Consider the following 14,578-nt stretch of genomic DNA (forward strand, 5'->3'; position numbering starts at 1 on the left):
TTTTACAACGACGGAGTATGATAGCTTTTGCGGAGCGTAAAGTTCACTAGAGGGGCTGGTATGGGTAGAAACGTGGACCTCACCTTTGTTAATACGTTCCATAAAGCCGTCAAAACAACGACACATGTCGTTTACTTTAGTAGTTATACATGCATTTATCTCCTCCATACAAGCCAGGACTTCTGTAGGTTCAAAAATAACGAAGGTAGGCAAGGCACGATTTTCCTTTGCTGACTTGACAAAGAATTTGGCTATATCCAAAACATTTTCATCATCTTTCAGAGACTTGCGAAAGGGGTCCGGTAGACCAGATTTTAACAGAAACAGTTCTTTTGCACTTAGAATGTCATCTCTACTGAAAAATTCCACAGCACGGCTTACAATCAGTTGGTGTTTTATGCCAGCGAGCATTGACCTCGACACAAAGTTCAATACCGCATTCCAAACGATATTATTTTTATCCATTTTCGCTGCTAATCAGGCCGCAGTAACCAGTCAAAAATCAGTGCAGGGGCGAGCCAAGCTCGTGATCAAGTGTCAATTAATTCAGAATAAATTATCTCACAGGGATGGTTCACAATGAATGAAGGAACCTAAGAACAAGGGAAGTGTAAGGACCCCCTCAACTATTCCCCGCAATTTACGGGTAACTTAATACCGGCGGGTACAATACGTCGCTTGCGGGAGGCTCCTTCCCCTCTTCTGCTTGTTCCCAGTACGCTTCTTAATTATATGAAATCAAAAATTATCTATGAAAACTGAAATAATCCGAGTTTAAACCACTGAATTAATGCAGGTTTAAAATCCAAAAAAATATATTCACTCTGAATCTAGGTCAAGTTGAACCATAGCAAATATTATGAAATAACAACTGAATTACCTGCGGTCACTGAATTAATTCAAGTTCACAGCTCTTAATTAATACAACTCCTAACCCAGTAGCTTTTATAATATAATACTATCCCAGTTTTGTCAAACAGTTCGTGGTAACGAACTGTAGTAAGAAGCGACCCGGCTCAATAGTAACCGAAACTAAAAAAAAAATGGAATTTTGATACCAATAGTTACATCAAAAAATCGCATTTTAACTTTGATTTTAAATATATAAGTTTCATAAAGATCGGTTTTACCCATCAAAAGTTACGAGCCTGAGAATATTTGCCCCATTTTAGAAAATAGGGGTAAACGCCCCCTAAAAGTCATAAAATCTTGACGAGATTCATATTCAGCGTATCAGAGAACTCCGCTGTAGAAGTTTCAAGCTACTATCTACAAAAATGTGGAGTTTCGCATTTTTTAGCAGAAGACATCACAGATGCGTGTTTTTTTTTCAGGGGTGATCGTATCGACTCAGTGGTTCTAGAATGTCGCCAGCGGGCTCATTCTAACGGAAATTAAAAGTTCTAGTGCCCTTTTTAGGTGACCAAAAAACTGGAGGGCACCTAGGCCCCCTCCAACATTTTATTCCGATGTTTTCATAAAAACATTATTTTGTTTGGGGTTAAAACGTTATTTTACCACCATGTGTTCAAAAAATATATTTTGTTGATGGGTAAACCATCATTTAACCCTAATGTTTAAAAAAAAATGTTTTGTTTAGATGTGAAACGCGGTAAAATGTCTTTTTCATCGTAACAAGACTGGTTCGAAGAGCTTCCTTGAGGAATGCAACAGTTATGGGTCTAAAATTCATTATTGAAATTTTGAGCTTTTTTTTCATGTGTCAACTTATTTAGCAGACTCACTTTTCTTTGCCAGTTATATCAATGATTTAAGTTACACATTTAGAACGACAATAATAACTAGAATTATTTTGCTTCGTAAATCCCTAATTGTCTTTCAAATCAAAGATTAGCAAAATGCATTTCACTATCGCAAGTCTTTTATCCTGTGGTGACCTAAAAATATCCTTTTTATAGCGTCAACTCTCTCCTCCAAAGGCAGTCTATAAGTTAATCGACGAAAACATGGCCAAAAACTAACCTGGGTATTTTCGAAGACCGCATTGCCTTTCTATGATGTGCAAACAACATGTCAAATAGGGATTAATACTTTTATTAGACGGTGAAAAACAACAACAAAATTTTGGATATTTCGATGACATATACAGTGATTGTCATCAGATGTCAGTATATCTCCTGGTGATAATCACTGTATATGTGATCGAAATATCCAAAATTTTTGTCATTATTTTTTACTGTCATATAAAAAGACTGATCCCTACTTGAACTGTCATTTCAGCTAAAAATTACCGCCTTTGACTTTCAGTCCACTCTCCCCCCCCCCCTCCCCGCGAAAAATGATCTGATCTATCTTTTAAGGATTAGATCTGTCTCCACATATGTGCCATATGATATAAACAAATCTTACCTTCAAAAGTAAAGAGCTCCTGTTTCTTCTGCCGCGTCCTTGTCTGTCTAGTTTTGGCTTCTTCTTCAATAGTACCAGAAATCGGCTGACTTTCTTCCCATTTCATACCCTCCGCTTTCGAAGTATTATCCTTTGACTCGTCAACATTCTTCTTCTGTATTTTTCGGGTTCTTATCCGTGTTGGTACGGCATCTTCAGACGGTTTATCAGGTTGACAGCTCTTTTCACCAATCAAATGCTCAAGATTCTCTAGAACAACCACAGCATTTGAAATTAAGGCCTCATGCATGGCTACTCTACTAGATTGAACCGTTTCCGTTCTAACTGAATTCGGAATAGCAGCTTGAGATATTTCATCACATGGGTCGCTCTTTCCATCGAACTGGGCATTTGTCTCAGCACCGAAATTTGTAACACATTCCGTGGCTGCATTACTCTCCTGCATATTCCTCGTTCTTGTCGATTTCAGTGAAACCGCTTCCACTGCCTCGGTACCCTTTCCATCAAATACTGGCTGGACATTGCAACTAGTTGAGCTGGTTATTTCCTCAGTGTTAGGCTGGGTGGTCTTCTGAATCACCCTAGTTCTCTTCCTAGGCATTTCAACTACATCATCTTCAACCACGTCAATGGCCGGTGGCACAACTGAGGGTTCATTTGTCGATTCTGCTTCTTTTCTCTGAATACGTCTGGTTCTTGTTCGATTTGGTTCAGCAACATCCTTATCTGTCACGGTCTTTATCGGATCTTTATCAGGTTGGGCTACTGTGTATTCATTACCCTGTGAACAAAACAAACATACAAAAAAAGAGACAAGACAGGTTCACAACTGAAACAAGTACATAACTGAAGACAAGTACAGAAGCAGGGACTTCATATGTTCATAATTTTTTAGTTTAATTAATCCTTCCTAGGATTATCAACCATGCTAAGATGAGCTATTTATTATGGCAGATATGTGGTTGATAATACTACTTCACACTTTGATTATAGTAGGTGCCACAACCACACTCATTCTATTATTTATAAGGCTCCATTTTATTATTTTTCATATTTATTATTTTTTATATATGCTTATTTGTTATTTCATTTTTTTATTTAAAACATTATTTCTAAGGGGCGTGAATTTCGGCTGCTAAGACGACTGTCTCTGAACATAGCTTCCTACCAAAAATAATTGAATATACTATTTTCGGTAGCATTTCTTTAAAAAGGTGACTTACCTTTTCTATTATGCGTAGCCTTATCTTACCAATGAGTGTAATTGAATTAGAAAATTTAGAATTAGAAAATGCAATTATAATTTTACAATTGCTTATAGTTTTCACGCAAATAATTCTAAAGCTTGTTTTTTTTAAGAACGTTGGCTGTTCACTTAGAAAAAAGGGTGTTTAATATATTTTGTGCATGCCCACCCTGCCACAGAGCTTGAATATCACAGTTACCACCATTCACTTACTAGTCAAATTTTATACAGCCTTAGTTTATGACCCCTCGGCACAAGCTCACAAACAGATTTTATTTTATCAAACGATACAACAATTCTGCTGCGATACAACATCAATACAATATCAAACGATACAACATCAAAATGATATCAAACGATACAATACGATATCAAACGATAATGATATCAAACGATACAATACGATATCAAACGATACAAACGATACAAACGATACATCAAAATGATATCAAACGATACAACATCGATACAACATCAAACGATACAACATCAAATGAAATTTGATTCCTGTCAAAACATAGCTTCCAATCAGGGATGAATGAAAATATTATTACTAAAAGCACTGGTAAACGAGGTAGATTACTTAGATACATAGCTTAATCTAAGCTGGAAAATGCGATTAAAAATTTACCATCCCTCGATGTTTTTCTGTTTTAAAATTCCAAATCTTTTTGCAAGAGTTTTTTTTCCCCTTTTTTTAATAATTTCGAAAGTCCACTTAAAAAATTAGAAAGTTTTCTAATTTTTCCAAATATTAGATATTTTCCTAAAAGAATAGAAAATATTTGGTGACGGCAATTCTGCCTGAGGTATAAACCCCCTCCTGTCTGCAGAAGGACAAATAAATACAAAATAGGAGACATATCCAGTGCTATCACCGAAAATACATTCTAAGTGGTTATGTTATTAGTTACTCGATAGCACTAAAAACAGAAATAGATGTACATTTTTTTCTCAGACATGATAACACTTTTGAAATTAATTTTTTTAAATTATGAAATTAATTTTTATTTAAAAAATTTAACCCCTAGAGATAAATTAAAAATTTAACCCCTAGAGATAGATGTACATTTTTTTCTCAGACATGATAACATTTTTGAAATTAATTTTTTTTAATTATGAAATTAATTTTTATTTAAAAAAATTAACCCCTAGAGATAAATTAAAAATTTAACCCCTAGAGATAGATGTACATTCTTTTCTCAGACATGATAACACTGTTATTTTGACATAACAGAAAACTGTATTTAAGAATTTAGTTGAGTGTCAAACAATAAGGACTTTATTAAGGACCCTAAAAATCAGTGACATTCAGATCAGGGCATTCAATCAGGATAAAAATCAGACATATATATATATATATATATATAGTTTAATGTTAAACATCAAAAGCTACGAACCGGAGAAAAAATTGACAGATTTTCGAAAAGGGGGGAAACACCCCCAATTAGTCAAGAGGTTTTTAATAAAAATCATAATGTATAATTGTAGTACAGTAGATTGATGCTCTGCTTGGTAATACGAAGCCCCCGGGTTCGATCCCCGCTGCAGCAAGGTTGGGCAACAAGCTGCTACTTGTCGCTAAAAAAAAAAAAAAAAAAAAAAAAAAAAAAAAAAAAAAAAAAAAAAAAAAAAAAAAACAGCTGAACCATCGACAAACAGCTGAACCATCGACTTGACGACCTATACGCCAGCAATGGCTCAGGAGTATCTTTATCCTTTGTTTTATAATGTATAATTCAACATATCAAAGAACATTATTATTATCAAAAGTTGTAGTTTTCTTTTTAAAAGTGATCAAAAAGATTGGAAGGCAACTAGCACTCCTCTCAAGCCTCCTAAAGATATTCAATCAAAAATCTTGGGATAGCCACTGGGTTCATCATAGGTGAACAGTCCAATAACTGCGCCTTTGGGGATGATATGATGCTCCTCCCTCCATAGTCTCAGGGTAAAGGGCTCTAAGGTATGGAATTTGCCTATTTTTCAAATATAGTATTTGTTATTAGAAAATACATAGACATTGTATGGGCGGGGGGGGGGGCTTCCTGTGGGGGTATTTTCACGGGGGAATTTTCCATGGAGAGGAATGTTTTTGGTGAAAAATCTAACACGGACAAGGGAGGGGGAATCTCCTGGCATGATTTGAAAACTGCCAGAAATTAATTTAAAAAATAAATTCCAACCGAAAGTAAGAAGCAAGACTAAAACTTAAAACGAAAAAAAATTATTCCGTAAATATGGAGGACTGCCTCTTTGTCAACCCTCCCTCTTGATGCTAAAGATTGACTTTTAGTCACAATTGTTTTAAGAAATACTGCTCAAACACAAGTGCCGTTGAATTTGAATGACGACCGTCTTTAAAGGACTTTCAGACTGAAGCGTAAAGAGCAACGATGGAGGTATAGGCAGTATCCCTCGTATAGGAATAATTTCTGTTCGTTTTAATTTTGCTCCTTTTTTTCCGTTGAAAAACAATTTTTCTTTTATTTAATTTTGAATAAGAAACTGAAATCAAAATAAGAGGATGCTAAGGTCAACACAGCCTATGACTCATGATCAATAAGGAAGAGGTTCAAATCCATTTAAGAATCTTTTTTTTGTCATTATTTTTTTTTCAGAAAAGATGATTTTAGCACATTTTTCTTAAACTAAATTGTTGCAAATTTTCTGAATTTACAGCCATTGTAACTCCAGAGAAAGTTATCCGGTAAAAGTAACCAGTCAGTCGGTAAATGTCACAAGAAATAAGAAGCAACTAAAAAAAATGGAGGACATGTTCTGGAAGTAACATTCGAGAGGAGATGGGTACATTTTGACATAGTTTTTTCATCATACTTTGATTCAATAAATCAATCAATTTACTGTAATAGACGAACAGAACACATTAAACAAAACATGGAAATTTTTTTTTCAAGAAGTAACTCTGTTGGATATGAAGTAAACCAACATTAATGCAAACTTTCTTATTCCCTCAAGACATACAAGGGCAGTTCACATTTATTTCTTATTTGATTTTACCTTTTATTTAGTAGTAACGCGCTAAATTTAAAACTTTTACTTACATGTGTTTGGGTAGAAGGTGTAGTATGGGGCGGAAAAGGGCCGTATGGGGAAGAATTATACAGGATGTAATAAAGTAAGAATTTCCTATTAGAGTCATTTTTCTGAAGGGGGGGGGGGGTAGACTAGATTTGAACCTATTATGTCAGGTAATCTGGGTGTCAGCAGCTCTCTGCGACCATGTACATCATCTTCATGTATCCAGACAACCAAATTTCACGAGAAAAAAAATAATAAAAAAAAATCAGGGGGTTTTTAAGGTTTCTTCTTAGACTAAGATTCTTTTTATAACTTATTATGCTCATTCGTCAATTATTCGTAACTTATTCGTCGATACTAGATTTTATTCGCTCCTCTTTCCTCATGTGGTAGGAAGTCCGTAAACACCGAAATATATGGGTAATCCCACTGAAGGGCAACCTACTAATGCATAATGCTAAACAATAAGGGGGAATAAAATAAATTAGTATAATTTTAATAGCTCAATTGTCACTTTGAAACCATTTATTCATCTTGAGGAGGAAGACAAGGTTTCAGTTTTATTTTCCAAAGACAAATATGTGTGTCTTATTGTTTAGCATGTTTTATTTGTTTTAAAAGAATACTTCAGAGGGGGCAATAGACCCTTAGAGTCCAAACCAGCGGTGCTGATCTCTGTATCAAGACCCTTCATCAGGAAGTGCAGTGGGGGGATGGAGGCCGGCCATCCTGTATTTTGGAACACCCTTCCTGCTTACCTTACCCAGATTTCTCCAGGTACCCATTTAGAGCCGGGTCGACTCTGGCTAAGCTTATAGAGACACGCTACTGACGCCCGTACCAAATCAAATAACTGGCCACACCAGGAATCGAACCCTTGCCCTTCAGACAAAGGATTCTAAATCCAGCACGCCATCCACTTGGCTAATACCACTTCGGAGGGGGTGGGGAACAAAATAAAAACGCATTTGGATTGGTGATTTCAATAAGAAAGGTCCGAAAATTCGGGAGAATTTAGGATTGGAGGGGAAGAGGGTGGGGCCCAATAATCCCCATATGTCTGTCCCTGCTTGGGCACCCTTGGATGGCAGCCAAAGCTAGCCTAAAATGCAACAAGATCCTGATTATTTTATTTTTAGCTACGAGGAGTCAAGATGAAAAGAATAGGAACTTTCTTACACCACCTTCATCACGATTCTCAAAGAATACTAGATCTTGATTAGCTATTTGGGATTTATAACTCTTTTTATATGAAAAAAAATTCAGAAACTTACTGTCTTTTCAGCAGCGGAGGGCTCCTCAGCTTCTTCAGTGATTGTAGTCTGATTTTGTTTTAGCCTCGTTCGCATCCTGCCTTCTTGTTCCTTCTTAGGAACCATCTTCCTGGTCCTAGCCCTTGGAGGTGTTTTAGGCAAAATAAACATAGAATCTTCCATTCTAAGTACTGAAACCTCACTAACAGACGTAGTTTCACAAACTCTACACACTTCATTCTTTCTCTGAACTTTTCTAGTTCTCGGTTTGGGGGGTACGTTGCCTACCTGTTGTAGCAGTTCTTCAATTACATTCACCCCTTGGTGTTTCTTTTCGTCAATAACTCCTTCATCAACAACCTCAGTCTCTTTTTTCTTTTGAACACGAGTCCTTTTTACTTCAGTATGGCTTTCAAAAGTGGAAATTTCGGCCTTAAGTCCCTCAACGTCAGAACTTCCAGCAGCTAGAGGTGCATCTTCCTTTCCATCTTTTTCTTCTCCATGCTCCACGTGGTCTCTGTCTTCTTTGTTGGCCGTTTTCTTCATAATTCGAGTTCTTTTCTTTTGTGGAGGTACCATTTCCTTACTAGATTTCTTTGCAACAAATAAGGATTCATCGCTGCTTTCAACATAATAACATTGGTCAGACGTCATAGGAGTACCAGCGACATATTGAAGTCCTGTATTTGGAGATTCTTCAACATCGGAAGCCTGCTTTTTATGAAGCTTGGATATAATCTTGGTCTTAGTTTTCTTTAGTCCATTGCTCAAGAAAGGACTATCACCAACAACAACACTACCCAAAGTGTCTTCGCTGTCACGCACGACACACAAGTCAATTTCCTCTCCAGAAGGCTCAGCTAATGATGATTCAGTAACCATGACAACTGGTTTAATTCTACTTACTTTAGGAGACTTATCTGCTTCGGTAATCTTAGCTTTAGACCTCTCTTTTGCCCTATTAGTCAAAAGACCCGAGGATGAATGAAAGCCGGAATCAGGCGTTGGAGATCGGATTTCACCATTCAAATCCAAGTGTTTACTTGCAACTGAATGCGAAGTTACAGGTCCTGCCCATTCTTTACCAGATCTTTCTCTCAAAACTCTTGTTTCTGTCCCCGAGCCAAGTTCAAGGCTTTTTCTTGGTACATCTTCATCCACTCTTACATTTGTTAAAGTTTCTGCTTCGTTTTCTTGGTCTTTCCTCAATTGGCTGCCTTTGATAGATTCTTGGATAGAAGACGACTCTGCAGGTATTGATTCAGCATCGATCAGACGCTTTGACCGCCTCGAGGTAGCTGGACTTCCAAATTCACGGACCAAAGATCTCGTCTTATCCACAGATGATATGGAATTCTCACTTTTGATGATATCTGAGCATTTCGTATTCTTATTGGATGACCTCTTTCCTGAGCCCTCATCAGAAACCTGGCTATCTGCAGAACTGTCATAATAATTGGCAGGATTTTTTAATGAAACAGGTGTGACACTGGTTTTGACGATAGCTGAACCTCCAGAATCACCTCTTGACGATCTCCCAGCGATATCCGATTCATGTCGGTTGACTTGTACTTCTGTGGACCCAACTCCAATGATATTTGGTTTGCAATTCTCACCAGCTTTCCCCCCCTTTTCAGTTTCAGGGTTAAAAGCACTTTCACTAACTTCCTGCCCGGCCAAGGAGGTGGTAACTATCTTCTGTTGGGATGATCTCTTCTTTGCTTGAGGTGAAGGCATGATTATAATCTTGTCTAGAATTGAATAAGACAATGAGAAAATAAATTATACTTAAATTTTAATTTTTCAATTTAATTCAGAGAAATCTCAGGAGGAGTTTGTATTACAGTAAACCAGGTCAAGAAAAGTAAAAGTTGAGGTAGCAAAGTAGATTGATCTCTGCATGGACATAAAGGACACAGAGTTTGGTCCTAGCTGCCAGATACCCGGCGGTCAAATATATACCCCAAAACATATAAGGCATTCGCGTCTGGCCCAACACTGTTTATGTGTTTAATTCCAGAAAAGTAAAAGTTATCGAATACAGAAGGAGTAGCTAGACTCATTAGAGCCCCAAGTTTCACAAGGCCCCAAACTCCAACCAGAGGCCAGAATCTTGTTCTAAGAATAAAAATGATAACGCACTAAAGAAATTCTTAAGACACTGAATCGCAGAAGAAAAAAAAATTGAGCCATTGAATTGTTCGGCGATCTGTTGGTAGGCTAACAAAAAAGGGATAAACCAGGACATGCATGTTAACCATGCAAAAAAAAGTTATTTGCTTCGTTTTTCAAGAAGGGAGGAGGGGGTTCAAAACCTCTAGTTGAGAGTTTAAGATTATGGGTGACATAGAATGATAGAAAATAGCTTGAAATTTGAAAACAATGTACTAAATAAAAGACTTAATAGAACCCGCAGTTTCACATGGTCCCAGCCACTGTAAACTTAGGATTTTCTGAGGCAGAATTTTACGCGAACATTACAAAGGATAAAGGGGAGGAAATTTCAATTTGTAGGAAAGGATAACAAAGGAGGAAACTTTAAAGACAGTAAATTGTAAAATAAGAATAATTAAATATTTCAGCTCTGTTTTTAATAGCTGTCATTAGTAAAACGAAAAAAAAGGTAGAACAAAGATAAAATTTAAATTAGGATAAACGATGAGAAAAGTATATATTATGTTATTTAAAGAATTTTAGAAATTAGGTTCTTAGATAAACATGTGCGTATACAAAACGAAAATTATAATACGTAACTTAAGAGTCGAGACTTATCTCATGCAATTTATAGTAAGAGATACAAGATAGTAGAGACTTAAGGTTTTTTTTTACTGAAAATTCAAAAAAGGTATACTTCCTAGACGAGACAGTGTCATCAACTTTTCAAAGTCAACACACATCTGAGCCATTAAGTCGACACATAATAAAGGAAAGGTTTGTAAGAAAAAGGCTTGTTTTTACTTGATAATCAAAAAACAGGTTTAATGTCAAGGCACATTTCATCTGCTTCTTTTCTCTTTTTTTTACTGAAAAACCCATAAAAACATATTTTTCAAAGTCGAAGCAGATCTCACACAATTTACAACAAGAGAAGTAACAAAAAAAGGCTTTCTTACTAAACTCAAAAAAAAAAAGTTCAAAGACGAAGCAGACCTCTGCAATTTGTATTGAGTATTGAGTATTGTATTGAGGCATTGTATTAAGTATTGTATTTGTATTGAGTATTGTATTGAGTATTGAGTATTGTATTTGTATTGAGTATTGTATTGAGTACTGAGTATTGTATTTGTATTGAGTATTGTATTGAGTATTGTAGTTGTATTGAGTATTGTATTGAGGCATTGTATTGAGTATTGAGTATTGTATTTGTATTGAGTATTGAGTATTGAGGCATTGGAACGCAACAATGGCACCATCTGAAGCAGAGCTTTGAACTGTCTACTAATATTAAACCTCGTCAAATTAGCCCACCCCAAGAGGTTCGACCGCGCATACAGACACCTGATGAAATGATGTCAAAACTGCACCGAAAGTGCCTCCCACTATCTCCATGACATCAAAATCGTCAGGTTCATTCGCCTCCAGCCTTTTGTACACGCAAAAGGACAACCTGACGAAATGACATTGAAAGTGCAAAGAAGAGATAAAAGTAAAACGAAAAACTTAGCTAGCTTGTATATCTCCTATCAAGATTGACCTGGAACCTCTTAATGGTTTCAGGAAATATGAAGTGCGATGGAATCAGGAATCATTCTCGATTACCGAATCAAAAACCTCGGAAAGAGCCTCCTTGAACCTTATGTACTACTATATCTCGACCACCACCATCAGCAAGGATGCCATTCAAAATACAGCAGAGAACCACCCGCCTATATCTAACTCGTCAGAAACCTCCAGTGTTTTAATCACGTATTACGATTTCCTAAGAGACGATACAGATGCTGTGCTTGAAGTGCCTCCAGTTATGTTCGTGGAGGACCGAGCCAAAGGTTGCTAATTTCAGGTTCAACCTCCTCCGGTCCTCCGAGTCCTCCGGGCGGTATCAAGAAATAGAGAAATCGAGAACCGCTGCCTCCCTTTATATGGATCATTTAGATGGATTTTATCTTGAGGAGGTTTGTCTTAAGCAGCACAGTGGGAGACCATGGAATCAAATGGAGAGAGAGAACTTTCCTAGACTTAGATTATGCTTATGATATAAGCATTAGATGAAAGTATGAGCAAAATGAATGAACTTTTAGAGGTTTTGCGAGTTCAGAGATTTTGCGAGTTCAGAGAGCTAGAATAGGTTTAAAAACCAATGATAAGAACACTAAGTCAATAAGGCTTGGAATCAGTGAAGATGAAAAGGTGACGTTGGGTAACGAAAAAATTGATCAGGTGGACAGCCACACTTACCTTGATAGCATTATTAGCAAAGACTTTGGGAGTGGCGAAGATGTTAAAAATAGAACAGCCAAGGCTCAAGGTGTTTTTTTTTTACATTTAAATAAAGCCTGGAAGAATAAGTCTACAAACCAAGATTACAATTTTGGAAGCTACAGTGATGACAGTGGTCAAATATGGCTCTGAAGCATGAGTGAACCAAAAAGCAGACGAAAGTTTGCTAGATGTTTTCGAGAGAAATTGCCTACGGTTTTTTCTGGGTACCCAGCTGACAGACCGTATTTCAAACAGTAGGCAACACGAAAATTGTGGTTCAATCCTACTTTCTAGGGCTATGATGAAAGGTTGAGATGGCTAGGTCACGTTTTGCGGATGAAGGATGACAGATTGCCGAAGATTGTCCTTTTCGGCCAACCGTCTAGGGTTAAACAGAAAGCAGGTCGCCTGCGCTTGGGATGGGAGGATATCATCAAGAAGGAACTACCTGGGAGGGTGAAAAGAGGGAAGCTTTGAATAGGTTGGGAAGGGGGAGTAGCGTGCGTATCTGTGTTGGCCTCAGGCGACTCGGTACCGCAGTGAGTTGTTAGTAGTGGTAGCAGGAGAACGGCTATCGATCATCAAACTACCAACTACGCAAAGATCCTCACGTAGCCTAAAATATCGCAAAATGTCTTAATATAAGCAGTAACCATAATAAAAAAAGAAAAGGGCCTTTCCAGATCCCCCCCTCCGCTGAACCTTAAGATGTTTTTGTAGTGTTCGTTGAAAAAGCAACGAATCCCCCAAAGATTTTGAACAATAAATTTTTGCCCCCCCCCTCCCCCAACTGTAAAGATTGTAATAAAGTGAAACTCAGGAAATTTAAAGATTTAATCAACCTTGCAATCTAAACAATATGTACGTTTAACCTTTGGTAGTCTAAAAGTTGGTGCGTTACATGAGGCAAATTTTAAAAGAGCTTGGGGAAAGTGCAAATGTGCCTCGTTTTTTTTTCCCACTTTTTATAGCATTTTTTAAAGTAGTTTTTTGCCAAGCAGAAAAGACTCGAACTACTAAATTTCAGCAGTCACATCAATTTCATCCCGAAAATTGATGTCTTGATTTCACTTATCGGTATCCGTATAAAAATGAAGATAAGCGAATTTTTGATGTTTTTTTTTTACCCCCTCCCCGAAATAAATCCCGGGCACGGCCATGCCAAAGGGTATGAGTTAACAACTCTTACTTCAAAGCAGAAGACTTAATAAAGAAACTTACCCGGTCTCGTTGAAATGTCTTCCTTTACTTGGTTTGTATCCTCTTCTTCTTCTGATGAAACAGGAAGAACTTTATTTTTCCTTCTTGTCCTTAGTTTTCGCGGTTTCCATGAGGGTTCATCTAAGTTAATTGTACCATCTAAAAGTAAATTTATCTTAAAAAACTGCAGTGCGTACTTTTCAGTCAGTAATTGCTGTAATTCAGAGAGAAAGAAAGAAAAAGAAGGGCAAAAATCAAAGAGGGAGACAAAGTATTCAGAAACAAAAACAGTTAATTAAATTATTTTCTTTTCATCTTCTTCTTGCATAAAACCCTTATGACCTCGCCCTCCCCATATCCCTCCCTACCTCTGTCCAGAGGCGGTTTTTGGGGAGGGACAGAGGGGGCACTTGTCCATGGTGCAGAAATTTTAGGGACACAATACTTTAAATCAATCATGTAACGGCTACAATAGCGTAGTCCTTTTTGTATATTTTGTAGACGGCACAGTTCATAAATCGAAAATATTAATACATTACTAATTATTTAGTAAAATGAAAATAAATAAAAAATGATAATTAAATTAGAGTAATTAATAGTAATTTAAATAAGTTAAACAATACAAAAAAATTATTAATCAATTAATAAATTTAAAATATTTTGTTAATAAAATGAAAATTCTGTCAAAATTTAGTTTGCACTAATCAAAATTTTGCCCCAGCCACAAGAGATGCGAGAACCAGCACTGCCCCACACTATATTTCCAACTGTACGAGCACGATTATACTCACCTTGGCCATACATTTCTATCTTCCCCAGCTGATACCAAGTTCCCTTAAAGAAGTAAAAAGAAAACATTTCTGTTTTTGAGTGGAAGAGGGGGTAGAAAAAACATTTATATCCTGGATTCTAAAAAGGCACTCACTTAAAGTTTCAGCAATATTTCCCACTACGCTAGCATCATCTGGTCTCCTTAACTTTGCTGTTGATCTTTCGAACTGTAGAGTATTCTTTATTTTATTTGAAGCCGCCTACAAAGGAAAAAATG

The 14,578-nt window shown here is 36.8% G+C and overlaps 1 protein-coding gene across 3 annotated transcripts in view; it reads right to left on the reverse strand.

Annotated features, from left to right (window-relative positions):
- Positions 1–14,578, reverse strand: part of LOC136040855 (axoneme-associated protein mst101(2)-like) — a 124,085-nt gene that overhangs the window by 72,158 nt on the left and 37,349 nt on the right. For all 3 annotated transcript variants that reach the window (XM_065725232.1, XM_065725229.1, XM_065725231.1), the window contains exons 5-8: positions 14,456–14,561; positions 13,552–13,689; positions 7,933–9,662; positions 2,371–3,151 (exon numbers count right to left, since the gene is read on the reverse strand). In XM_065725232.1, the coding sequence (XP_065581304.1) occupies positions 2,371–3,151; positions 7,933–9,662; positions 13,552–13,689; positions 14,456–14,561 (2,755 nt within the window). The remainder of the gene's footprint in view (positions 1–2,370; positions 3,152–7,932; positions 9,663–13,551; positions 13,690–14,455; positions 14,562–14,578) is intronic.

The sequence above is a fragment of the Artemia franciscana genome, chromosome 21 (assembly GCF_032884065.1).
Source record: "Artemia franciscana chromosome 21, ASM3288406v1, whole genome shotgun sequence".
Classification (NCBI taxonomy): Eukaryota; Metazoa; Arthropoda; class Branchiopoda; order Anostraca; family Artemiidae; genus Artemia; species Artemia franciscana.